The sequence below is a fragment of the Aspergillus aculeatinus genome (genome assembly GCF_003184765.1).
Source record: "Aspergillus aculeatinus CBS 121060 unplaced genomic scaffold BO66scaffold_64, whole genome shotgun sequence".
Classification (NCBI taxonomy): Eukaryota; Fungi; Ascomycota; class Eurotiomycetes; order Eurotiales; family Aspergillaceae; genus Aspergillus; species Aspergillus aculeatinus.
The window spans coordinates 65,970-91,158 of NW_020291533.1; the positions used below are offsets into that span (position 1 = coordinate 65,970).

Here is a 25,189-nt window from a genome sequence, read left to right on the forward strand (position 1 = left end):
CTGGTTGGGTAAGGATAGTGACGGTGTCAAGAAGCTTGGTGTCGGCATTTGTGGACGATGTCTTACATTTCGAGTTCCTCCCAAGTTCCGCCCGCGGGGCTCAGCTGGATAAGTTAACTCCCATGAAAGACTGCTAACCTGTCGCTGCCTCGTTGTTCCCGCCTTAATGCCTTTGTGCCTGAAACCAATTATTATGCCTTATAGCCTGGCGGGTAAGTGTTGATGCCTGAATGACATACCACATCACATGACACCAAGGGCGGCAAAAGCTTTCGGCTCCGTTCCTCCTTTGGGACAGACTGGACAGTGCCATGCAGGCGGCGGAAAGCGGATTACATAACTAGTAAAGAGCCTGCCCTTGCGCGACGGGAGCTGGGGATGGCTATGATGCGGGGGAGTGAAAAGACGTAAAGACTAGAATGGTGATTAGTGCTTCTAGGTCGGCCTCTTCTCTTTTCCTATGAGAAGAATTGGACCAAGCACATCCTCACTCGCCGTCACAGGGAAATACATTCCCTTAAGTCTAGCCGCACTGTAGAGCCTCGCCGTGTATCCCCGACGCTTGCAATTAGCCTTTGCCTGATTGGTCCTCAAGTGCTGAGTCAGCCAATTGCCGGCCGTCAGACCCGAGGTTACCTTCCGATTCCAAAGGCGACAAAACATCGCCAGCATCGATCGACTTCGACTTCAATCCACCTCGTGCCTCTCTTGGTCGTTGCCTTGTCATTGCCGCTGGCTGGCTGCCTTTCTACGGACCTCTCTCCTCTCCGCTTCGCAACATCCAGTTGACGTCTCACCGTCTATTTCTCCTTTCGCCTCAGTGCCCTCAGGGTCTATCCCATTTTTCGCCTCCCTATCTTCCATCCCTCCGGGTTGAAATTGAAGGATCGCCCACCATGTCTGCCCTCCGCTCGACTTCGCGCCTTTTCGCGGCTTCCAAGCCCCTCTTCCGCCCAGCTGTCTTCGCCCGCTCTTATGCGACCGTTGATCCCGTGGCCCAGGTGAGCGCAACCGGCCATGCCACTACCAGCGTCACCCCCGAGTCTAAGACGTCGACCGTGCAGGAACCCACCCCCTCCGAGCAGCCTCGCATCAAGAAGTTCCAGGTCTACCGCTGGAACCCCGATACTCCCTCCGAGAAGCCCCAGATGCAGACCTATGAGTTGGATTTGAACAAGACTGGTCCCATGATGCTCGATGCGCTCATCCGTATCAAGAACGAGATCGACCCCACCCTGACTTTCCGGAGAAGTTGCAGAGAGGGTATCTGCGGTAGCTGCGCGATGAACATTGATGGTGTCAACACTCTCGCTTGCTTGTGTATGTTCTGATTATTTCCGCAACCGCAATTGTGTGAATCCGAGTCGCTGATTGTTCATATGCAGGCCGCATTCCCACCGACACTGCCAAGGATTCTCGCGTCTACCCGTTGCCTCACACCTACGTCGTCAAGGACTTGGTCCCCGATTTGACCTACTTCTACAAGCAATACAAGTCCATCAAGCCCTACCTTCAGCGTGATACTCCTACCGAGGATGTAAGTACTTGTCGCATCGAATGGGGCGAACTGGTACTAACATGGTGAACGCAGGGTCTTGAGTACCGCCAAAGCCCGGAGGAGCGTAAGAAGCTCGACGGTCTCTACGAATGTATTCTGTGCGCCTGCTGCTCGACCTCTTGCCCCTCTTACTGGTGGAACAGCGAGGAGTACCTCGGTCCCGCCATCCTGATGCAGTCCTACCGTTGGATGGCCGATTCCCGTGACGAGAAGACCGCTGAGCGTAAGGCCGCTTTGGACAACAGCATGAGCGTCTACCGTTGCCACACCATTCTCAACTGCTCCCGGACTTGCCCCAAGGGTCTGAACCCTGCCCGGGCAATTGCCGAGATCAAGAAGATGATGGCTGCTCACTAGGAAAGCGACCAAGAACAAAAGAAAAGAACTGCTTGATTTCTTCTTTCCCTTTCTGTCCTAAGTCGTGTGTTATTTCAATTCCTTCCTCTCTTCACCTTTCCTTCTCTTTCTTCCAGTTCCTTTTTGCTCGCGCTCTATTCCCTCCGTTTTCGAGGTCTCATGTCGGATGTTTCAATAGGTGTAAATTGTGAATGTTGATTTTCTTAGCCGCGGTGGTCAGTTCTACCAATGGAATTTCATATATATATTCTACATTATGCATTGACGGATCTTTGAAATCTTGTGGAAATTTGAGGGGAGGATCATGGCAGCATAATAAAATGTGCGGCTGGGCTGACATGCGCAGACACGGATTTGTACTCCTTGCAGAAGACGGCTACTTGCACAGGGAGAACGCCAGACATGGTATGATGCAGGTGTTAGGTTCGACCTCGGTGCGGTCGGCATATGATTCAAGGAAAGTCAGCAACTCAAACAGCAGAGCCCAACCATCAGACAAGTGAGGTCTTGCATGTATCAAGACAAATGCCCAGATGACACCCTCGAATGGTATAAGATACATCTTGAGACGAGTTTGCTTATCCGAAAATTCTCGCAAGTTAGCTGCGGGCTTGACACGGTGGAGTCGATCAATCTATCAAACGCATGGATATCCCGGAGTTCGCGCAAACATCCCGGGTCAGCTGTACGGCATCTTTCTTATTCCCAGCAGTACCTCTTTTGTCGGGGAATGGTCAAGGTTTAACGACTAATGAGAGATTCTGTTATCATGGCCAAGACTGATCAGCACTTCAGATCACAAGCCGGCAAGAACTATTACGGTAGCAACTAGGATGATCAATTGTGTAGCCTCCCCGACTACGAACCCTCTTGACAAGGCAACATAGAATTGAGTGGTCCGGTTCAAGGTCAAGATGGTGGTCGTTGGTTGCTATAAAATCTCGGGGCCCCAATTTCCTGACTCAAGTCAAATGTCAGTCATCACACATCCTTCACCACTTCATTGGCATGGGAAGACGAAGAAGAGATCTTGCTTCCACTGCCAGGAAAAGCATACATTTGCGCCATGCCCTGTTTGAAAGACCCCAAAGAAATTGAGACGGGCTCGCTTGCGAATAGAGCACTGGCTTGCACCCCGCTTCTGACATGCTACGCCTATGCCAATGTCTCGATGGACTCTGTGCTTGCAGGACTCCGTCCTTTGATAGGATCGCTCCTTCAGTCCGGCAGTTGGACTGCGAGCAGTGGGGAAGTTCTGAGGCTGACCGAGCCTCTTTACAATGTTCCGTTGTTGGATAAGGCTTTTGGGGCACTAGTGACCTGTTTTATGCCATCAATCAGTGGATCCGATGTTTTGTCACACGCCCAGATGTTGTCGTTTATGGCGGACCTTGGTCCGATCTACGGCATCTGGCTTCTGGAAAGCGGCCGAAGAGCCCACTCTTGGGTGGAGATACTTTTGTGAGTGGCCTGGGATCAGTCCGATACAGAACCCACTGATCATCTGAACTTACAGTCCGATCACCATGGGAGCAGCATTCCAACTGAGAGGGATCGGGAAGATTGCTCCAATTTACTACATAATCGAGCACCTACGAACACCCTTGAGCAAGCTTGTTCACCGTCGCCATGAAGTCAGATCAAATATGCTGACGACCTTCCTGCCTACTATGCTCACGGCATACTACCTCCCGACGCTCGGGAATTTTCTTCCTCGGGAATTACAAAATCGCCGGTATTTCAATGCTATCTGGCAGCTATTCCCGGTGGTGGTTCCACTTCTCCAAGCTCCTTTCCGTCTTGTGGACAAAGTGGCCTCCGAACCAGTCAAGAAGTCATCCAAGGAACAAGAAACTGTCGAAGCCAAGCGTGGCTCGAGAAAGACCCTGCGATACATTCGTGGCATTTATCTGTCCTTTGCCGTCATTTCAGGGCTCAGTTTTACGTATGCTCGCCATTCCCTCCCAGCGGGCTCGTCCATGGCCAGTGTCATTCTACCTGGACCATGGGATTATACCTTGCCTGTCGGCAGCTTTGCAGAGGGAACTGCACGGTTCATGAAATATGACGAGACCCTCGTCATGGCAAGTGGATTTGTCTGGCTGGGGTTGAAGTATTGGGAGCTGAAACGGCACGGGTACCCGTTGTCGTGGTGGAAGGTGATTATGGGAATGGCAGCCACGACGGCGGCGTTTGGGCCGGGGGCTGCAATGTCGTTGGGCTGGGGACTGCGCGAAGAGATGCTGGCGAAGATTGCCGCATAGGTTTGCAGTGTGTGTCTCTTCCTCCTGTATCGAAAAGGTGTCTGTCAGCCTTAGTCCGTCGCTTGTTGTGTCATAGATGCGTGGGTGGGTAAGGCTTATGCAAATCTCTAGGACAAAGCTATAATGGACCGTTCAAGAAACCCAACCTTGGCATTTCGGCCCTGTCCGTCTAGTATCGGAGGGGTATCGGCACGATAGACTCGGGGGGGATTGCACACAGCCCTTTTGATGTCATCCCCGCATTATCTGATCGGCTCACCTCCGACCCCTCCTCGGACTTCCCTGCGACATCAACTCTCCCTCTTATAAGTAAAAGTCGCAACGCAACGCAGCGCAACACATCATACCATATTACAGAGTCGAATTTTTTTTTCTTCTTTGTTTTCTCACCTTTGTATCTGCCGCCAGAATGACCAAACCAGCCATTGGCTTCGTCGGCCTCGGCGCCATGGGCTTCGGCATGGCCACGCACCTGGTCCACGAAGGCTACCCCGTCCACGGCTACGACGTCTTCCCCGCCTCGATCGACCGCTTCCAAGCCGCGGGGGGCATTGGGGCTGCCTCGCTGCGCGCCTCCGCCGAAGACAAATCCATCTACGTGTGTATGGTGGCCTCCGCGCCGCAAGTCCAGAGCGTGCTCTTCGGAGACGAGGGCATTGTGCAGTGTACTTATCCCATGCCCCCTCCATCTTCCCACTGTCCCCACCCTCAAACCCAAAAATCCAGCTCCACCAATCTAACCAGCCACAAAAAAAGCCCTCCCCAAATCCGCCACCCTAATCCTAATGTCCACCATCCCGGCCACAACCGCCCAATCCCTCGCCCAAACCATCCACACCACCCGCCCCGACATCTTGGTGGTTGACGCCCCCGTCTCCGGCGGCGCCCTGCGCGCCGCAGCCGGCACCCTCTCCATCATGGCCGGCGGGAGCCCCGCCGCGTTGGAGGCCGCCACTCCCGTCCTGGAGGCGCTCAGCGCCCCCCGCAAGCTCTACCTGGTGCCCGGCGGGATCGGCGCCGGCAGTAACATGAAGATGGTGCATCAGGTGCTCGCGGCAATCCATATCCTGGGCGCGAGCGAGGCGCACGGTCTGGCGGCGCGGTTGGGGTTGGATGCGGCGCGCACGGCGGAGAGGATTGTTTCTGGGGAGGCGTGGACCTGGATGCATGAGAATCGGTCGCCCAGGATTCTGGGGGGTGAAGGGGTTTGGAGTCCCGGGGTTAGTGCGGTGACTATTATTTTGAAGGATGCGGTATGTTTTTTTTTCCCTTATTTTTGGGGGTGGTAGGGGTGAGGGTGATAATAGGTTAACGGCTGCTGACTGCTGTATATGTGTAGGGGATCATCACAACCTCGGCGAGAGAACATCACTTCCCGACGCCGCTTTGTGCGACGGCGGAGCAGATCTATCTCTCGGCGCTGCTGCAGGGGGACGGGGCCAAGGATGATGCGGCGCTGGTCAGGCAGTATTTTGCGGGGCCCGTGGCGGAGGTTGATGCGTCTGCGTTGAGCGCGGAGGAGCAGGAGGAGCGGACGCAGCTGGTGCTCGATCTGATGGCCGCGGTGAATCTGGTGGCGGCCGCGGAGGCGACCTCGTTTGCTCGGTTTCTGGGCGTGGATTTGGCGCAGTTCTATGAGCTGGTGAGTGATGCAGCCGGCGGGAGTAAGGTGTTTGTCTCCCGGGGGTTGGAGATGATTGAGGGCAGGGTCGGCGAGAAGGCGCCGGCCGGGGCGGAGACGGTGGATGCGCTCGCGCAGCGGTTGGAGAGGGTGGCTCAGAGGGCCAGGGACTTGCATTGTCCGTTGCATTTGGGGAATGCGGCGTTGGGGGTCTTGTTGATGGCTAAGAGGGCTGGGCTGGGGGGGTCGAGTAGTACCAGTGTCGTGGGTTTGTATGAGGGCGGAGGCTCGAGGGGGAAGTTGTGATTACTGATTAGGTAGTTAGTCAAGAGCCAGACACACCAACCTTTGTCTCTATTTGGATAGATTTCTTGGATCTCATCTTCCTTGGTGGTAAAGTATGAGTGGTAATTGGAGGTAAGATATCAGTTCCTGCATCCAATATTACCATCTATGACAGTCTGTCCTCGCAGTGAACAAATGACATCAGATCGGAGCAACTCCGGCCTCGGAGCCCCCTCCGCGGGGGTAATCAGATGGTAAACAGAGAGAAAAGGTGAAGTATACTCCGACAGTCATCCCATATGCCTCGCTTCCCCTCCCTATAAAGCATGACAACACCACTCAAACACAGCTCACCCCCACCCATCAACACCCCCAACTCCATCCAATCCCCCCTCTCCTCAACCTGATTCCAAAATGCCTCCTCTCACCGAAAACCGCGCCATCCCCCTCCTCGACCACGCCGCCGCCAACCACTACGGCATCCCGGCAATGTGCTGCTACAACGTGGAAGGCATCCTGGCGACCGTGCGCGCCGCGGAAGCGAAGCGCTCGCCGGCCATGATCCTGCTCTTCCCCTGGGCCATCGACTACGCGGGGGCGATCCTCGTGCACGCGGCGGCCGAAGCGGCGCGGGGCGCCTCCGTCCCCGTCACGGTGCACCTGGACCACGCGCAGTCGCCGGCGATCATCCGCCGGGCGGCCGACATGGGCGGGTTCGACAGCATCATGATCGACATGTCGCACTACTCGAGGGCGGAGAACCTTTCGCTGACGCGCGAGCTGGTGGCGTACTGCCACGCGCGGGGCATCGCCACGGAGGCCGAGCCGGGCCGCATCGAGGGCGGCGAGGATGGGGTCTCCGACACGGCGGACCTGGAGGGCCTGCTGACGACCCCCGAGGAGAGTCTGGAGTTCGTGGCCACGGGCATCGATTGGCTGGCGCCCGCGTTCGGCAACGTGCACGGCAGCTATGGGCCCCGCGGCATCGTGCTGGAGTACGATCGCCTCCAGAGGATCCAGGAGACGGTGGAGCCCCACGGCACGCGGCTGGTGCTGCATGGCGCCGATCCGTTCACCGAGGAGATCTTTCGGAGGTGCATCGGTTGCGGGGTCAGTAAGGTGAATATCAATAAGGTGTTGAATAATGAGTACGTGCGCGTGCAGGCGGAGAAAGCTGGCAGGGCGCCCTTGACGGCGGTTATTGAGGAGGCTACCGCGGAGATGCAGAAGGCCGTCGAGCGGTGTATTGATATGCTGGGGTCCGCGGGGAGGTACTAATCCTTGATTGGGGGGTGTATGGGTCTTGATTGTGTAGCCACTGTGGTAGCGTTGGTCTCGCGTATCATTGACAATCGGCTGCGGATGAATATATAATGGCAGTGTAAGAGACATTCCCTGGAGCCGTGACACGATCGAAAAAAGACACCATAATAGTTCAATTGGCAAATAATGAGCTATCTTTGTTCTTTCAAAGGTAAATTGGAGTCGACTCAGAGGCTTCAACACAAATATGTTGTTATAGAAGCTCAACATCGAGGCGGACGTTGTGACATATGAGATTGCGTCTTTGCTTTCTTAGGCTGGCTAGTCTGTTCACCTTTCAAGCAAGAGCGTTAGTGGTGTAGCGGTTAGCATTGTTGCCTTCCAAGCAATAGATCGGGGTTCGACTCCCCGCTGACGCATCAATTCATTTCTTTTTTGTTTTTTCCTGCTGGGCTCTCGCACAGCAGGATAAGGGGCTTATCAGTCCTGATGCTGGTAAATGGACCCCCACAAGCGCAGAAGAGGCAGGTTCGTATGTCTGTACCAGACCATGGAGTTGTTCCTTCGTAGAATGGCTTCATATCATCCAACACGAACATAACCCCTTCGCATAATAACCAAGGTCTACAGTCTTGTCTTTGAATGGGGCTGTCCTGTCAATTGTGGTGTCGGCAAAGCATCCGCTCCTCCCAAACAAAGGGCAATCGACATGTCAGACGACTCCGCAAGTGATACGAAATCTCCGTCCAGATCTACGGAGTACATCGACCATCATTGGCAAAGTCTGTTCGTATGTTGTAATTAGCATCCGACGCAAACACGCAAGGCTGACACACGCATGGCACCCAATAGCGAAGCATCTCGCTGCCGTCGCCAATTCCCCTGGTCAATGCAGCGCGGAGCCTCGTATCGCATCCAATGAACTTGTCGGTATCATACGTCTGCCAATGGAAGCAAGTCTCGATGCCTTACACGACGTCTGATGGCTTGGACCAACAAGCCCAGCACTGCGCCCACTGTTCCACGAAGATCATTCCAAGCTGCTGTTGGCTTACCACAAATGCTCTGCCTGGACCTCGCACCCAGCGTTGGACCAGAGTATAAGAATGGACAGAAGAACAACGGGAGCAGGCTCGTTCTCGAGCGATGTTTTTCTAATACTCTCTAGCACATTCTCTATCGTCGAACTCGAGCGAGTCCAATCTGTTCTCAGTGGTGAAAGCATCAAAGTCCGAGCTCAATCATCCCCTCCAACATGGCCGAGAAAGCCACCCCTGGTATGTCCACCTAGCCTTTGGATTCAGCCCAGCTAACAGCTTCAGCTTCAGCTCCAGTTCCCACATACGAGAACTTGCAAGAGACCAACCAACCGAGCATCAACCATCCACCTCCAGCATATGCGCAGCCCCCGATGGAAACGATCACTCCTCCACCTCAGCCCCACGAGCCCTCGTCGCAGAACTTCTACGCGGGGACGCAGACACACCACACGAGCGGTTACAATAATGCGACACCCCTACATGCGCTTCAACGTGGCCCAGCGCCCGTGGACTGTCCAAGTTGCGGCAGCCGTGAGATGACGCGAGTGGTAGCGGAGGCGGGCAATACTACACAGTAAGATGCCATGGTGGAAGTAGCACGGGGGTATATACTAACCTTCCGCAGTGCATGGGCCGCAGTGACTTGCATCTGCTGCTGCTTGGGCTGCATTCCCTATCTGATGTCGTCGCTCAAGGATGTGCACCACTACTGTGGAAAATGTGGTGCATTGCTGGCGACCTGGCACAACAGCGGACGAACGGACGTGCATCAACACAACTGAGTGCGCTAAGATTGACGATGGAGTGGTTTATGTTTGGGGATGATTATTGCTTGTTTTGGTGTGCCTGAATGTTGATATACCCCGAGAAATGCTCACAGAAGCGAGGCCATGTTGTTTCCGGCCTGCTTGCTTGTTCCCTGCGACGATTGTGCTGCCCTTTGTATAACTTATTGCCCTGACATGAAAATCAACTTCTTGCCGAAGAAAGATGATCGCTCCAAGGAACAGTTCGGTGACCTGCAGATCGAAGTAATGCCTCCTTCACGATATGTGGCTCTGAGCCTCAGGCTGAGATCCCCCAGCGTCCAAGGATCCTGCAGCCCATGGCGTGCTGACGATGGGCAATCATTGGCTCCCCCCATGGTCTGAGCGGTTCGCAACATCAAGCACTGCCGCCATAATCTAAATTAACAGACTAGCGGCAACTTCGACAACACCCCCCCTTGTTGATTATAAATGCGTCATGCTCTTAAATACTCACCCACTCACCGAGTGCCTTGTAAGGCTTAGATGATAGCTTCGAAGGGCATACCGAATCTCTCGAACGCAGCTCTTAACATACTGAACGCACTCCAAGACAACTAACATAGCATACCAAGCCACCGCCCACCATGACCGCACCCACCAAGATCAAAGCCGTCTTCTTCGACTTCATGGGCACCTGTCTCGACTGGCACAGCAGCGTCGTCCAGGCAATGCCGGCCTCCATCCCCGCGCCCGCCGCCTCGCAGCTCGCCCTCGACTGGCGCCGGCAATACTTCCTCGAAAACGAGCAGCGCGTGCGCGACCACCTAGCGCCCGAGGACATCGACCTGACCCTCCGCCGGGCGCTTGGTGTCGCTCTCGACCGCAGCAGCAGCAGCAGCCCGGACTACAAGGCCCACCTCGAAGAATTATCAGACCCGGACACGACAACCCAGTTAGTCCAAGCCTGGCACCGCCAGCCCGCGTGGCCCGAGGTGTCGACGGCGATCCAGCGGCTCCGCGACGAACTTGGCCTCGAGGTCTTCGTGCACGCCAACGGCACCACGCGGCTCCAGCTGGATCTGACGCGCTCGTCCGGGTTGCGCTTCGACATGCTCTTCTCCAGCCAGTTGCTGGGGGTCTACAAGCCGCGGGCGGAGGCGTATCGACGGGGATTGGAGCTGGTGCAGCTGCGGCCCGAGGAGGTGGTGTTGGTCGCGGCGCATGCGTATGATTTGAGGGGCGCGCAGAAGGTGGGCATGCGGACGGTCTACGTGCATCGGTGGACGGATGATGTGGATGAGGATATGGAGATGGTGAAGGGCGAGTTTGATGCGTTTCTGGAAGGGATGGAGGGGTTGCCGGCTGCTGTTGCGGGGTTGTAGGTTGGGTGGGGTGGGTTTATGGTCGGTCGGTCGGTCGGTCTCCCGTAGTTGCTTAGTCCTTTCTTCTTGTGCAATTGTGTTTATTGGTGTCTAGTATTGGATTTCATCTATATTAAAGCCAATGCCTCTACTCAAAGACGATCTCAAGGCTGAGAGCTCAGATGAAATTGTTGGTCAACGCATCTCATGGTCTGCTGACTTGCGCATACTAGGATGTTGACTGATCGAAATGCGACCGTGGAGTGGATGACACACCCCCTCTCTACCTAGTAGCTAGTATGCTCAACCAACCCCATCCAATCACCAGATTATCGTCTTCATCGTTCACTCTTCACCACAGATGGGCACGAATCGGAAGCACAACGGGACAGGGAATGGAACCACGGAAATGCAGGAGTGGTGACGCCAACGGGATGAGCGGATCTTCCATACTCTCCACATCGCTTGATGTCAGCACTCGGGAATCGTCTCTTGAACTCATTCTAAGGTGTCTCAACACATCTCCAATATGATACAATGCAAATCTACAGCTCTCAAGAGTGAGACATCTCACCGAGACAGCAGGAGCGACAGCCGGGGCTACACTCGTCACGCACGCGAGGATTTTTGACACTACAGGCTGCCGTGCCCATTCGATCGAATGATACCTCCTCATCCATTACTACTACCCGGATCGGGGGAGTATATGACCCTTACACCTCCCCTCCCTGCTCCTGTCAGACCCAAAATAAGCTTCGTGGGTTATCCCCGGCTGCCAGACGCCAAACCCGTCCAACGTTGCATGCATGTGCTCTCCACCACGTCATTGCGATCTTGGAGTCATGACTTTCTTTCCGCTGCTCCCGATGGTGCGCAAGTCAAGTCTGCCAACGGGTCAGACTTCCTAGGTTCTTTTCTTGTCGCTCTCCATCCCTTCGCGAATCCTCACCTGCTCCTGCCCTGCCGTGCTGTGGTGATCTGTTGGAGAGCTGCGGTCTGTATCGTCTGTCTGTCGTGATCCCCGTTCCTATTTCCCCGTACGACGTGAGTATCTGCCTCAAAGGTATACACGAACATCAACCGAGTGCTAATCCTGACAGACAATGGCTGCCATCGACGCCCTCGTGTCCACCGCTGCACAACGACACCACCAGCTCATCAAGCGAAGCAATTGGGCCAGCAGAAACCCCGGTGTGGTTCTGGTCTTCTGTATCGTCTTCATTGTCGCCGTCGGAATCATCGCCCTGTTAATCTACCGCCGATGGATGAAACGGAAAGCAGAGAAGCAATCCTACGATGTCGCGTGAAGCCTCCTCGATCCGACCGTGGCGTCACCAATGGGTCTAAGCGATGGAGGACCGTGACTGCAGTACCTTTCTTCCAAGGCCGTTCTTTCTACTATATTATTTCTCTAATTTCTATCACTGCTTGCTGTTGAGTTATCCACCAAGGATACCCGCTTTGTTGTGTTGGTGGTTAGTCAGGGGATAGGGGAGGCTGTGTCGTCGAGTGATGGATTCATGGAGGGAAGGGTTGAATGGAGGAGTGATTAGATGGGCGATGACGTGCAAGCGACTTTTCTTCTTCTATTTTATGTGGGCAGGAGAATGATCTAAAGTATACGGAGTACGTGTCAAGGAGATATATGATCTAACTAATGGATGAAACGTGATCAAACGCAAAGGGGGAAATAGGCTGTGAAATCGGCTGTGTCTGAGTATAGCCACAATATCTGTAGAAGGAGCCGCAAGAGTAGCCACTTCTTTCACCTCGTAAGGCACTGTTTGGACTGCGACGGCGGGATGAAAGTCTAAGCAGCAGCTACATGAAAATCGGACAGGCCGATGATGGATCAGATGAAACTCAAGTCTGCATGCGGTGCCAGATTGATTCGTGCCAGCACCAAATCTGGAACTCGTACTCGCTTGGGGCCCATTCTCTCCCACTGCATTCCCTCAGCCCAGCTCAGCCTTATTATCAGAATCCCCACCCTTGAACCAAACCATTTAAATATGAGCTTGAGCCTCAGCTCAACTCACCATTCGAATTGAAGATGCGTGAGCAATGAGTGGAGTGGAAGCGTGGTCAAAATGTCGCTCACAACCTGGATTCTCGCCGTGTCGACAAGCACATTCGCCTACTTGTACCTGCTCCATCGATCTCTCAGAAATGGCCTAGAGCATGAGCACTTTCGAGGCAAGCTGTCTAATCTTTCGAACTCTCCTTCGACCCTCAACTCCATGACCACGATCCCGTCCGACATCTTCAAGTCTACTCACGACTGTCTGTACGAGAAGGTCACTCGTCGCGTTCCGCGCCAGCTCCTCCCCACGACCCACCAACCCTCCGACCTCCTTAACATCTTCCTCCGCCGCAACATGTCTGCCTTCGCCTACTTCCCCCAAGCCTATATGCTCTGGATCCTCAGCGGCTCGGGATCCCGCGCGACCTTCAAGCCGTCCCGCATCCGCCGCCTGGACTTCCAGCGCGGTGACATCATCTGCGGCATCTACCGCGTGGCCGAGCGTCGCCCGACCAGCGTGGAGTTCGAGATCTGCTCCCCCCACGGCGGGGAGGTCGAGGGCCGGCTGCTGCTGCGGTTCTGGGACGAAGCCAAGGAGGTGGTCTTCGCCAGTGAGTGTGTGCTGTGGATCACCAAGGCGGACGGATCGTCGCTGCAGGAGAAAATGCCTTTGAGGAATCCCGTCTGGCGGTTTTTTCATGAGCTGGCCTCCTGGTGGCTGCTGGACTCTGGGGTGCGATACCTGATCGACCTGTCAATGGATGAGGAGTGACAGACGGGGGCGGGCGGGCTTGAGGAGGGACATTTCTTTTTTCTTTATGCTTCCCCTTTCACATACACCCACCCCATTGTGAACCTCCACCCCCCCCTTCCTTGTTCCCTCTTTGGAAAGCGCATAAAGAAGGGAGGCCTAGGTGGTTGATGGGGATTTTCAGAATGCCTTTCTTTGACAAAAAGATGCTCTGTGAAAGAGAGAATCGCATTGTCTACCTGCTGCGACTTTCCACCACAACTCATGCGATATAAATAACGGGCGTATGCTCGCTGTGAAGCCGTGATGTTCATTTTTCTACAACTCCCAAGTCTGTTGGAAATTGCTGGAAAGTGAAATCTGACATCTTTGCGCATTTGTGACGATCTAACCTCACAGCTTCGATCCAACCTCACAGCTTCGACCTCTACAACACACAACGCTCTCAAAATCATCTTGTGTCGACACAACAGTCAGTGCTAGTCACCATGTGTTTCCACAAGTATTCCCACTACCAGGTCTGCAAGCACATCGCATGCTGCAGCATTGACATCTGCCAGGAGATGGTCAATGGCTTGCGCGCTGGCGATTGCACCGGCCACGAATTCCAGAACTCATACGATCCCGTGAAGGGAGACCTCTGGGGGATGTGTGCGGAGTGCGCTGAGGCTGGCGCTGCTGATCAGCGACCCTCTGGCTCCTGCGCCATTCACCCCCAAGTGCAGGCTATCCCGCTTCTCAAGGAATATGTGGATGAGTACGTGGCGCGCGCTTCGGCTGCCAGCTCCTCCGGTCTCTCCACCGGCGTTCCATCCGTGGAAGCGATCAGTCTCGCGGAGACCGCATCCTCAAAGCCAGCAAGCAGCAGCCAGAGATCCACCCAGTCGGGCTCTTTCCGAAGTTTCCACTCGGCGCGCACGTCTCTTAGCGAAGACAGCGACGACGGATACCACCCCGATGTCGAGCCGGGCTTCGACTGCTACAGCAGCAGCGAGAGTAGCAGCACCATGGACGAGGATGACGAGGACGATTGCATTGTCATATCGCAGCTGTCGGACGAGTCGCTGCTGGCCCAGCCGCTCCTGCTCGACAGTTCCAGACCTACTACCAGTGGTTCCAGTAACTCGAGCTACCCAGGCTTCTTCAGCCAGACGAAGTCGTCGACTGAAGCCCTCTTCGAATCTGTCTTCCGGGGCGAGAACGAGCGGCTCGCCGATGACAAGCTCGAGGCGTTGAATCAATCTAACGTCGGGCGAGATTTTGTCAAAAGAAAGCTACCAGCCCTGGACCAGGCCAATCTGAGAGCGCCTGCTATGGATCGGGTCCCTACTGTGACTCCGTCGCCGGGCTTCGGGGAAGACCTTTCGCGCCAGAAGGCGGCCTCTCCGGTTGACTTTTTCGCATCGGATGGATTCGCAGGGACCGGCTTCATCCCTCCCAAGGAGAGCCGGCTCTACCCTGCTGTGACTGGAACCGGCTCCAGCTCTGGTATCACCGCCCCAGCTCCGACCCCAGTGCCGGCTAGTCCGCAGGGACAGAGCATTCCCACGGCACCCCGGGCCTTCTACAACAGACCCCAAGGGACGATGACGGGGCTCAGCCCGGACTGGAACGGTAATCCTCAGCCTGGCTACCAACATCCCAGCAGCGGAATCACCATCCAACCCACATTCGAGAACCCCGGAGGAGTGCCTTCACTTAAAATCACCGCCCGGCTCGAAGATTACCCTCAGACAGGCTTCAAACCCTACTTCCCACCCGCCCCGGGGATGGTGATGCACGGCCAGGCTCTAAACCCCGGCCTGCTGCCGCCCACCTACCACCCCATCACCCCAACAGCACCCCAATACCCACAACCTCTGTACGGGAGCTTCCCTCCCCAACCCCAGCCCCAGCCCCAGCCCCAGCCCCAGGCCGCGGGTTTCCGGCCCCAACAGCCCCCCCAAACCTTCACGGGGCCATCCTTCACCGGCTACCGCGAGAACAACAACCGCGTCGCCCGCCACGAGCGGCGCCGGCCCGCCCGTCGCGGAGGGGGTGGCGGCAGAGCGTACCAAGCCCGACGCAAAAACAGCCCCATGCGCGTTCGCCGCATCTACAACAGCAACCACCAGCAGCAGCAACAGCAGCCGCGATGGGCGCAGCCGGAGTCAGCCGCCACCACGGCGCATCACTGGCGCGTCCAGGAATCGATCCAGCAGCAGCAGCAGCAGCATCATCACGCAATCATGCACCAGCTGCAAGAGCAAGAGTTCCAGAATCTGCAGCAACAGCAGGCCCTCCAGCAGCAGCTCCAGAGGCTGCAGGAGCAGGAGCAGGAGCACTCCGCAGCGGCGTCCCCGAACAGCACGGGGCTAGAGCCACGCCCCGTCCACCCCCCCGCCACTCCTCCCGTCGTGCAAACCACCATCCTCGAACGGGCCCCGTATAGCCCCCCTCCCGGGGAGACGATCAGCCCCTCCGCGCTGGCCGGGTACCCGATGGATGTGGACCAGAGGAAGCCCGCTGCCGCTTTCCCCGCGAAGGCAGATGGGAGTTACTCGCAGGATTACTGGAACGGGAAGTTCTTTACAAGGTCTTTACTGTCGAAGAATTGAGCCCAACAACCCACTGCTCTACTCCACTGGGGCGGGGCTAGGGGCTACCTGGTTGGGGGCTAGGGTTGATGAGTAAGTATGTGTGTGATGGTGATGTTGGATACACGCACGCACCTTTGACACTGATGATTGATGACGTTTCCTTCTGAAGTCTTGAAGTTTTGAATATTCCGCTTTGAGAGATTGGAATTTTGTCTAGCTGTGTTAGCCATTATTTTACATTGTATTTTCAGAATGTTAGAGTTTTTTTCTTTTTTTTTTTTTTAACAAGCTTTTTAGAACGTATTCTCTTGTAGGACTAGTAGGACTAGGCTTTTATCTCAGATCTATGTAAGTGTACGACTGGTACTGGGCCTATCTCTTCCAAAGTAATAACTGCCTGAGGCTCAAATTAACCTGCGCTGGTCACAGGTAATGCAAATTAGGCGAATTGCAATGGATAGAGCTTACGGAATGGATCCTATACTTGTACCCACCGCTGGAAAGAAGTATTCAACAGGCATTAGTTCATCCATTCGTGCTCGTAACCATAACCATAATAACAATTAGTGGTCAATGAACCCTTCATTCAAGACCAAATACCAGGTAAACACCCTAGACCATACTCCGTAATCGTGAAATCCAGTCAAATTCATAAACAAAACCAAATATTGCATTTACCCAAGTACTGTTTGGTGGGAGAGGATCAGGGCCAGGCGGCGCGACACATAGGACAAGTCGGCTCCCGGTTCATCTGTGACGCCGACTTCTTCCACGTGAACAGGCAGCTGAAGTGGAAGTTCGTGCCACACTGCTGCTTGCAGTAGACAATAGAGAGGTCTCGAGCTGCCTGACGGGGGGTCGTGAAAGGAGAGTCGGGAAGGAGGGGCTCGTAGCAGATGGAGCAGTCACCTGTGATGGGTTGGCGGGTCGGAGTGTAGGTGGTGTTTGGAACGAATGGAGGAGGGGATAAGACGGTTGGCGTTGATGGGAATGTTGAGGAGGAAGAGTGGGGAGGTTGTAAGGCGACGGCAGATGATGAGGTTTCAGGTTGAGATGTGGTTGTGGTTGGTTCGGGAGTGGCGTTTGCGGTTGGGTTTGCTGTTTGGATTGGGACTGTAGGAGTAGCTGTGGGGGCATATGTAGGATCAGACGTAGAAGAGGCTTCAGAAGTCATCCTAGCGGTCGTTGTAGAGGCTAAAGCAGTAGGAACTGAGGTTGAAGAAGCAGTAATCGAGGCTGCTCTGGGACGCGCAGCAGCACTTGTAGGATCTGAAGCTGAGGCCTCTGGCTCAACATTGTTCACAGGAACTCTTGGAGACGAGGCGGAAGTTGTGGGGGCAGCAGTACTTGCGGAGCTGGAGTTCGATGGTGTGATAGTCCTGCTCAAGGTAACGCTTGTGATGGTGATAGTAGTGGTAGTGGAGGTGGTGTCCGAGCGTGAAGGAACTGGCAGGCGAGAAGAAGCCGTAGAGATAGAGGTGGTGTCCGAGCGTGAAGCATGAGCGCTACGGTGAGTGCTACGGCGATATTCCGGAACCGAGCCCCGCGTTGAAGGAACTGACACGCGAGAAGAAGCCGTTTCGATAGGTCCAGCGATAGAGGTGGTGGCACGACTTGGACTTGATCTGGCGCTTGTAGGCGAGGTGATGGAAGTTGAAGTGGACGTAGAAGTCGAGGTAGAAGTTGACATCGATGTAGTCACCGAAGCGCGAGAGCTAGAAGCTGGAGCGATAGTAGCACGAGGATTGACCATCGGGGCGGAAGTAGTAGGTGAAGAGTTCGAAGTTGAAAGAGTCAGAGGTGATGGCCTTGAAGGCCTTGATGGGGAAGAGCTTGAAGGTGAGGATGGAGTAGAAGCACGAAGGGTCGGTGCAGGAGCAGTGAATGGCCCAGGCTGTTCAGTGATTGACGCTGCACGCTGTGAAGAGGTTGTGGTGATAGCGCCAGACACTCCGGCCGATGACACCCTTGCCCTACGAGAATGACCGTCATTTGAGCCAGACGGCCGAGCCCGCCGATCGACCTCGAGCTTGCTGGATCTTGAAGCATCCACATCAACTTGGAGGGGCAGGTTCTCATGGCGGCTAGGCTGAAGTCTTGAAGACAATGAGAATCTGTCCACTCTCCTCGATGTCTCAAGTTCATTTGTCTCTCTGCGAATGTCCACATGCTTCACCTCCCGTCCACCATAAATAGTTTCCACGTTATCTATATTCTCAGTGACACCCAGGATTTGACCCTGCCACTTCTTGACAAGCCCAGGGACCTGACTCCGCTGACCTTTCTGATGAACATGACGACAGAGAACAAGCGACGCCAGATCCATCAGGAGGTCGCTGAGGTCTTCGCCCCTTTTCATTCTTCGACTGCCTTCATCGAGTAGATGCACGGCCGAAATTCGGTTTGCGGCATTTATGGGGTTGTGACAGCGTCGACCTTGTGAGGGCGCATACCCCGCACACCATCTTTCTGTATCGGGATGAAGATCCAGGATATCGGAAAGATGATCCGACTTTGCTGGATACCGAGACATCTCTAGTGGGGAATTGCTGTTTGGTGTTGCTGTTAGTGCTGGTGAGAGTTGAGATACCGACCCACGACACAACACAATGACGAGCTTATATATTCGTTGAATCCATGATTCAGCGACTTCTGGCACCCGGAGCACCCCCTCATCCTCCCCAAGGTTGTGTGGCTGTTCAGTGACGATGGGGCTGAGCGTGAACCACCCCTGCAGGTTTCTAGACAACGGGCCGCCAGGGGTGTTTCGCCTGATAGCTTGAAATGCTAGTCATGTAGCCGGAGGCTAAGAGTGACGGAGCCAGCGCCGGTGCTCCTCCCTGGTCGACTAATGCATGTTGACTGCGGTAGCGATAACAAGTGCGTGGTCTCGAAATAGCACTCGAGATGAGGAGGGGTTGTGGCTGGTCTGGTTTGCTCCTGGTTGGCTGGAGTTGAGGCACATTAAGCCATTGTACGTACTCGAGGCGGTGCACAATAGTAAATTGATTAATAGGGAAGATAGAGAGGATGCCGACACAAGGAGCACTCAGTCACGGGTTCCACGGTGCTTACTTACCTGTACTTACTACTTACTTCCCAAAGAGGAAACCAAGCATGCCCTCCAGGCTCCACAGGGCTGCCAGTGCCAGGCAATGCCTGAGGTGTTGAACCTTTGACTAAGCAGTCACCCCCCCGCCTTCTCATTCTCCCCCGCAAAATGAGGTCACGGTGACTGACGGATCCGGTAATGGACCATCAATGCGCAAGGTTGATCGACTCCAGCTTCGAAAAAAATGTTCTAGCCTTTCTCTCCACTTTCATACCTTATGCCTTATTTCTCCACATGGACTGGAATATTCTCTTCCATCTTTCCACGTTCACTTTCACTTTCACTTTCACTTTCACTTTCACTTTCACCACCACAGCCTCTTAAGAGTCATACTCCACACTCCCAACCATGCCCCTCGCACTCCTCATCACAGGAGCCACCGGCAACCAAGGCAGCGCCGTGATCAACGCCCTCCTCGCCCAGGAACTCGATGTGGAGATCCTCGCCGTGACCCGCAACCCACACTCCAGCGCCGCCCGCCGCCTCACCCAGAAATCCCCCAAGATCAAGCTCATCCAGGGGGACCTCGACCACCCGGCGCAGATCTTCGAAAATGCAAAGAAAGCCGCGACGTTGCCGATTTCCGGCGTCTTTAGCGTTCAGGTAGACCGGCCCTCAACTTCTCAGCATTTCCCCCTGTCCCCCGGATTCCCCACACCCCAACAACTGTCAACAACTGTCACTACATCCAAGACAACACACTAAATGTCCAGTACTGTATATTTACACACAAGAAAAAATGTATAGAACCCCTTCGCCGCCGGCCAAAGCGTGCAAAAAGAAGAACACCAAGGCAAAGCCCTCATCGACGCGGCCCTGGCGCACCAAATCCCGCACTTTGTGTACAGCTCCGTCGACCGGGGCGGCGACGCCTCCAGCGACAACCCGACCAGCATCCCGCACTTCATCAGCAAGCACCGGATCGAGCAGCACCTGTTCACGCGGACCCGCGCAGCCGAAGCCGGTGGCACAGGTGGCGCCAGCGACAGCAACAGCACCACCCCCATGTCCTGGACAGTCCTCCGCCCGACCTTCTTCTTCGAGAACCTCAGCCCGACCACGGGCTTCACCGGCAAGATCGCCGCGACGGCGTGGGACGCCTACCTGCAGGGGAAACCGCTGCAGTGCGTCTCCGTGGCGGACGTGGGCCACTTCGCGGCGATGGCGCTGGTGCGGGCGGGCGCGGCGGCGGCCCCCTTCCGGAACCAGTGCCTGTCGCTGGCGGGCGACGATCTGACCTACGAGCATCTGCAGCGGACGGTGCGCGCGAAGACGGGCGGCCGCCCGCTGCCGACCACGTACCGCGTGCTGTGCTATCTGGTGCTGTGGGTGATGGGCGATCCCCGGACGATGTTCACGTGGTTCTATGAGCAAGGGTACGGGGCGGATATCCCGCGGTTGCGGAAGTTGTATCCCGGGTTGAAGAATTTGGAGGGGTGGTTGGAGGAGTGTGAGTGGGTGAGGAAGCGTTAGTTTTTGGGGGGAGGGGGGGGGAAAGCTAGAAGGTGTATGTCTTTGGGAGGAAAAAGTTGGTTCTTGAGTTTTGGGGAAGGGTGTGTTTGATATCCAATTTGATTTTCATTCGAGACTCATTTTGATACTGTACTCTACTGTACAACTGGGTATGTCGACACTGTAGTATCCACCATTTTATTACCCCATTTCCACAAAAGATCATCCTCGTTCAGCATAGCCTACATACTCCCAGGCTAACTACAAGGCAACGGCAACCAAGACCGTTTCCTCGACTCTTTGGCTTTGTGCTGCTGCTGCTGCTCCTTATCCCCCCCTGGCACAGCCTTCCTCTCCCCCTCCCCCTCCCCAAGTACCGCAGAAACCCTGCCCACCAACTTCCGCACCGCCATCTGCGCCCCAAGCACACTATACTCCATGGCCGTTACCCCCGTCTCCCCCTCAATCTCCACAAACTGGCCAATCAGCCCCAAATTCCGGATCGCGGGGGGGATCACGCGCGGGCGGTTGCCCTCGCCCCGCGGCAGCAAGCCCGCCGCCATGCGCGGCACGACGCAGGGGACGGTGATAGCCCCCTGCAGGATCCGGTCGGCCTCGGTCTCCTTGACCTCCAACTGCGCCAGCACCTCCCGCAGGATCTCCTCCCCCGTGCACTCCAGCATCGGCTTGCGCACCACCTCCCCGGTCCGCTCGGGGTACAACGCGTACCCCCAGAGGACCTGGACCTCGGCCGGCTGGTCCGGGAAGACCGGCTGCGGCGGGACGTGTAGACTGACTACCCAGGGGGCGTCGATCAGGGAGATGAACATCGGCGATGATGATGATTCAGTGGCGGAATTGTTGTTTGTACCGGTGATGCGTTCGCGGATGCGATTCCCGCCGGCGGCGCGGAGGGTGATCGTGAAGGACTCGAGGCGGGATTCCTCGAGGCGCGTGCAGAAGTTATACGCATTCCCTAAGCGACGCGGGTCCTTGGTCGTCAGCTCGAGCCACAGTAGCCAGTTCTCGTCGAGCTCGTGATCGGCTTCCATTTGGTAGAGTGGCGGGGCGGTCGTGTTGCTGCCGAGGCTGGAGCCAGACATGGCGCTGCCCAGGGAGACGAGGACGATGTCGTGCGGTTGGACGGGGATGGTCTGCTCCGGTCCGTTGAGGGGGTGGGCGATGATGGCGGAGACGAGGCGCGGTGGGTAGGGCGGTTCGGTGGACGGTGGGAGGTGCTGCTGCTCGGCCTTTTGGGTGTTTTCGTTAGAGTTATGGCGGCTGCTGCGCTTGCGCTGGCGGGTGCTTGGGGTCGTGTGAACGCTGGCTGACGCAGACCCCGAATTGGAGGCGGCGGCTGATAGAGGTTCTGGGCCGGCGGCGGCGTCGTCGTCGGCGAAGATGATGTCCGTGACGGTGGTCTGGAATTGGAAGTCGACCCCTTGGCGGCGGAGGAAGCGGGCGATCGGAGCGACGAGCGACTCGTGGCGGTTGTATTGGCCGCCGTCCAGGGGACGGGGGTGCGAGCTGGTGACGCTCGCGATGTCGTGTCCGAATTTGTGCAGGGCGCGGTGGAACTCGGCGGCGCTGTGGCAGGGTTTGAAGCCGAATCTGATGGCTATGTGTCAGCGTTGCTCATGCACGAGCAGAAAGACTCAACAGCGCATAAACATGCCCAAAACCCCGCATCGTCAAGGGTGGGGATACACATACGTGGTACTCAACACCCCCCAGTAAGATCCACCAAAGAACCCCTTCCCAAAGTGATCCCGAATGCGCGATCTCCCCAACGTGACCTCACTTTTATTCATGAACCGAAACACTTCCACCCGATCCCGCAGCCCAAGACTTGTACTGTGTTTGCAGTCGATCCGGACGAGGCCGTGCTTCGACCGTCGGATGAGCCGCGTCTGGTGGCACTGAGATTGTTGCTGCTGGTGGGGATGTTGTGCTTGCTCCTCTCCTAGCCCACCACGCTGCTGATGATGATGCTGACCTGCTGTAGCCACCGGTAGACCCCAGTACTCGTATAGGTCATCCAAAACGCTCTTCCCCGGATTTACATCGGATGGAACCTCAGCGAACAACGTCGCCATCGCATCCCCGTTCAGAAATGGCATCCCCCCCGCCCGGTAGTGATATCCTTCCTCTGCATTGCCGGAGCTGACGGTCCCGCCGCCCGCTTGGTCGAGGGTCTCGAGGATGTGGATGTGCGAGGCCGGGAGGTGACCTTCTTGTAAGAGGTGGACGGCGGCGGAAAGAGAGGTGATTCCTGCGCCGAGGATGTAGGCGTGGATTTCGGAGTGCGTGGCATCTGGTGTCTCCAACGGAAGGCGCATGGTGAGGATGATCTCCGGATGCAGAGGCGGGTTGTGGTGAATGAAAACGACTGAATTTGCGCAGAGGACATGCGAGCAGCAAGCAGGTCTTTTGAGCGGTGGCGCGCTGATACAGGGTATGCAGGAGTGATGTCAGGATGGTGGTGGTTGTCACTGTACCCTGACAGTGCTGTGAACCATGGGTCGCATGCGGATGGGTCCCTTTGACGAAATGATGAGCGCTTCGGTTGTTGCTGGGGTTATCTTAGGGCTGACCTCGGCCCCAGGTTGATCGACAAGTATTACTTACTGCAGATTCATCTAAGTTGATATTTCTTGGAGGCACTCAGAGCCAATGTTGTGGTGGGTTGGCTTGAAAATCCGATCTAGTAAGAAATATGGTACGATACTACCTTCTAGCAAAGCGACGACAATTGACGTCATACACCCTCCAAACTCCGCATCACCGCCATCGACACCACCGCGTCTCCCATGATCACATCGTGCAGCCCCGCCTTCAGAATCTCCTCTCGTATTACCCCTTGGTTTGATCGCCACTCCCTGATCGTCCCTGAAGCGCCAAGATCCACCTTCACATCCGCTTCCTCCACCCCATCTCGGCCCGACGCACGCACTCCACGCGCAACCAATTCCCGGGCATGCCACCAGGGAATATCATAATCATCCTCCGCGTGGATGACAGTGAGCCGATACGGCAAGCTATTCGCTTCACTCGCGTAAATGAATTCCGCAATCCGTTCTCCGCTGCTCCACTGGTCGCGGATGAACCCTTGCAGCGCCTGGAACAGAACCGGAAACCGCGCGAGCGGACTAAGAATGGGAATTGTTCCGGCCACGCGGTATGTTGACACCAAAGTCGGAACATCGACAAAAGGAGCTACAAGTATGATTCCCTTGAACGCCACCGGCGGAGACTGGCGGGCGTGATGCTGGGCGACGGCCAGGGTCACCGCGGTGCCCAGGGACTGGCCGAATAGGAGAATGCGATGCGGCGGAATGTTGGCAACGTTCAGGGCCCAGTCTACGACGGCGAGAGCATCGGTGATAAGACCAGACTCAGAGGGGGAGCCGTTCGTCAGACCGAAGCCGCGGTAGTCGAAGGTCAGCACGTGGATGTTCTTGGCCGGGTAGCCGGCCGCGAGAGCTCGGTAGTTGGGGACCCGATACCCTGACCCGACGGTTCCCCCGGCGCCGTGGAAGTGGAGGACGAGGATGGCATCTGGGTCGGAGGAGAGGAGGTTGAACGCGTGGCGCGTCGTGGTGTTGGTGATGACGCCCGGAGTATCTTCTGATAGGAGAGCACGCTCGTTCTGGTGATAAACGGAAAGAGGCAGGATGTGCCAGGCGAAGAGGCGGTGGCCGTCTGGTGTGGGAATGAAGAAGGGAGTGACTTGATTGTGAAGAAACCCGAATGATTCGGGGACCGTGAGGTCTTTGAACCAGGTCATCTGCACCGCATGCAGGTAAACCACATGCGCTTGGAAGCCAGGCCGAGTCAACAGTCCTAGCAGGGCGGCATACAGTCCGACGGCGATTGCGGCCGAGAAAGAGCCATATTTGACGCCAAAGAGCACGATGTCACCTATTTTCATGACGAAGTGGTGTTTAAGAGGAAGAAGGAGAAGAGACTAGAAAAAAGAGACTAGAAGAATGTGATTGTGACAGTGTAACGTTGTAGGCTCTGAGAGTGTGATCGAGGATGGCGCCGATCAGCACTTTACGCCGACACTAAAACGCGTAGTAGTACTCTAGCCAACGCAAAGTTCGGAACATCACCTACATTAGTGTGACAGTAGCGCTTAATTTCATTCTATCATCTGGAGGGAAACGCTTGCTGGCGCTGTGGGGCCTGGCACCTAATCATCTCCGATGCTACCAACGCATTCCAAAAAAAGATTCTCATAGCACCAAGATATGCATAAAGTACATGCAAGGGCTACAAGAACCCTCCATGGCATGAAAATTATCACGTAGGAATGAATTCTTTCGATATAGGTACATATGCTGATATCATTGTTTCACTACAAACAAGCTCAAATCAATGCATCTACATTCAGGAAACGGCGTTGTATCTCCTGAGTCGGATGGTGATGATGGGGGAAGTGTTTGCGGCGCTGAGGGCGGAGGAGCCGGCGATCTACGATACTTACGAGGTTTCCTCCTACTGGGTCCATTTATTATGAAAGGCGCAACTGCGTAGAGAATCAGAGATGTGAGGCGGGCTGAGCCCTGGCTGAGAACAGGATTGTCTGCCATCTTGGTTGCTGGAACTGAGGTTGAACTTATGCGCTCAACAAATGATGGAAACTCTACATCTGCGTCCTCCATTCGCCAATATGGGAACCCTCTCAGTCTTGCAGAGAAGATGGGGCCTTCCTGCCTTGCTAGAGAAGGTGCTCATTGAAACGTCTCGCTGCCTTCCTTCCAGTTACAGC

General features: G+C 55.6%; 13 protein-coding genes and 1 non-coding gene across 14 annotated transcripts; 11 read left to right on the top strand and 3 right to left on the bottom strand.

The window, feature by feature from the left end:
* The first annotated feature begins 784 nt into the window (after positions 1–784).
* sdh2 (succinate dehydrogenase iron-sulfur protein subunit SDH2) lies at positions 785–2,011 on the top strand. The gene is made up of 3 exons (XM_025642600.1): positions 785–1,320; positions 1,386–1,537; positions 1,592–2,011. Exons 1-3 carry the CDS (start codon positions 897–899, stop codon positions 1,913–1,915), a joined length of 900 nt encoding a protein of 299 aa, XP_025499209.1. The 5' UTR covers positions 785–896; the 3' UTR covers positions 1,916–2,011.
* A 612-nt stretch (positions 2,012–2,623) lies between these two features.
* Positions 2,624–4,179, top strand: BO66DRAFT_462281 (uncharacterized protein; the record flags this gene model as incomplete). Its single annotated transcript, XM_025652367.1, has 2 exons — positions 2,624–3,376; positions 3,555–4,179. Exons 1-2 carry the CDS (start codon positions 2,982–2,984, stop codon positions 4,177–4,179), a joined length of 1,020 nt encoding a protein of 339 aa, XP_025499210.1. The 5' UTR covers positions 2,624–2,981.
* Positions 4,180–4,588: 409 nt separating this feature from the next.
* BO66DRAFT_475050 (oxidoreductase) lies at positions 4,589–6,106 on the top strand (the record flags this gene model as incomplete). Its single annotated transcript, XM_025653191.1, has 3 exons — positions 4,589–4,844; positions 4,936–5,432; positions 5,519–6,106. The coding sequence occupies 3 exons, from the start codon at positions 4,589–4,591 to the stop codon at positions 6,104–6,106; spliced, it is 1,341 nt and encodes a 446-aa protein (XP_025499211.1).
* A 302-nt stretch (positions 6,107–6,408) lies between these two features.
* On the top strand, positions 6,409–7,530 carry BO66DRAFT_395472 (class II fructose-bisphosphate aldolase). Its single transcript, XM_025648223.1, has one exon. The coding sequence runs from the start codon at positions 6,500–6,502 to the stop codon at positions 7,361–7,363; it is 864 nt and encodes a 287-aa protein (XP_025499212.1). The 5' UTR covers positions 6,409–6,499; the 3' UTR covers positions 7,364–7,530.
* A 165-nt stretch (positions 7,531–7,695) lies between these two features.
* BO66DRAFT_t295 lies at positions 7,696–7,767 on the top strand. The gene has a single exon. It is a non-coding gene; the product is annotated as a tRNA-Gly (tRNA).
* Positions 7,768–8,442: 675 nt separating this feature from the next.
* BO66DRAFT_395474 (LITAF-like zinc ribbon domain-containing protein) lies at positions 8,443–9,353 on the top strand. Its single transcript, XM_025648224.1, has 3 exons — positions 8,443–8,625; positions 8,671–8,962; positions 9,014–9,353. Exons 1-3 carry the CDS (start codon positions 8,604–8,606, stop codon positions 9,168–9,170), a joined length of 471 nt encoding a protein of 156 aa, XP_025499213.1. The 5' UTR covers positions 8,443–8,603; the 3' UTR covers positions 9,171–9,353.
* Positions 9,354–9,667: 314 nt separating this feature from the next.
* BO66DRAFT_212191 (haloacid dehalogenase) lies at positions 9,668–10,871 on the top strand. The gene is made up of 2 exons (XM_025642601.1): positions 9,668–10,795; positions 10,860–10,871. The coding sequence occupies exon 1, from the start codon at positions 9,782–9,784 to the stop codon at positions 10,517–10,519; it is 738 nt and encodes a 245-aa protein (XP_025499214.1). The 5' UTR covers positions 9,668–9,781; the 3' UTR covers positions 10,520–10,795; positions 10,860–10,871.
* A 730-nt stretch (positions 10,872–11,601) lies between these two features.
* BO66DRAFT_334043 (uncharacterized protein) lies at positions 11,602–11,805 on the top strand (the record flags this gene model as incomplete). The annotated part of the gene is made up of 1 exon (XM_025644193.1): positions 11,602–11,805. The coding sequence occupies one exon, from the start codon at positions 11,602–11,604 to the stop codon at positions 11,803–11,805; it is 204 nt and encodes a 67-aa protein (XP_025499215.1).
* Positions 11,806–12,588: 783 nt separating this feature from the next.
* Positions 12,589–13,321, top strand: BO66DRAFT_383565 (uncharacterized protein; the record flags this gene model as incomplete). Its single annotated transcript, XM_025646059.1, has 1 exon — positions 12,589–13,321. One exon carries the CDS (start codon positions 12,589–12,591, stop codon positions 13,291–13,293), a length of 705 nt encoding a protein of 234 aa, XP_025499216.1. The 3' UTR covers positions 13,294–13,321.
* A 1,947-nt stretch (positions 13,322–15,268) lies between these two features.
* Positions 15,269–15,898, top strand: BO66DRAFT_395477 (uncharacterized protein). Its single transcript, XM_025648225.1, has one exon. It carries the CDS (start codon positions 15,351–15,353, stop codon positions 15,867–15,869), a length of 519 nt encoding a protein of 172 aa, XP_025499217.1. The 5' UTR covers positions 15,269–15,350; the 3' UTR covers positions 15,870–15,898.
* A 556-nt stretch (positions 15,899–16,454) lies between these two features.
* Positions 16,455–17,165, bottom strand: BO66DRAFT_395478 (uncharacterized protein). Its single transcript, XM_025648226.1, has one exon. It carries the CDS (start codon positions 17,023–17,025, stop codon positions 16,555–16,557), a length of 471 nt encoding a protein of 156 aa, XP_025499218.1. The 5' UTR covers positions 17,026–17,165; the 3' UTR covers positions 16,455–16,554.
* Positions 17,166–19,120: 1,955 nt separating this feature from the next.
* On the top strand, positions 19,121–20,436 carry BO66DRAFT_432026 (NmrA-like family protein; the record flags this gene model as incomplete). Its single annotated transcript, XM_025650617.1, has 2 exons — positions 19,121–19,566; positions 19,711–20,436. Exons 1-2 carry the CDS (start codon positions 19,312–19,314, stop codon positions 20,434–20,436), a joined length of 981 nt encoding a protein of 326 aa, XP_025499219.1. The 5' UTR covers positions 19,121–19,311.
* Positions 20,437–20,672: 236 nt separating this feature from the next.
* On the bottom strand, positions 20,673–23,098 carry BO66DRAFT_475057 (oleate hydratase; the record flags this gene model as incomplete). Its single annotated transcript, XM_025653192.1, has 3 exons — positions 23,044–23,098; positions 22,129–22,955; positions 20,673–22,026 (listed from the first exon to the last, which is right to left on the bottom strand). The coding sequence occupies exons 2-3, from the start codon at positions 22,752–22,754 to the stop codon at positions 20,673–20,675; spliced, it is 1,980 nt and encodes a 659-aa protein (XP_025499220.1). The 5' UTR covers positions 22,755–22,955; positions 23,044–23,098.
* On the bottom strand, positions 22,920–24,456 carry BO66DRAFT_212314 (alpha/beta hydrolase). The gene is made up of 2 exons (XM_025642602.1): positions 23,044–24,456; positions 22,920–22,955 (listed from the first exon to the last, which is right to left on the bottom strand). The coding sequence occupies exon 1, from the start codon at positions 24,344–24,346 to the stop codon at positions 23,174–23,176; it is 1,173 nt and encodes a 390-aa protein (XP_025499221.1). The 5' UTR covers positions 24,347–24,456; the 3' UTR covers positions 22,920–22,955; positions 23,044–23,173.
* Positions 24,457–25,189: the final 733 nt, after the last annotated feature.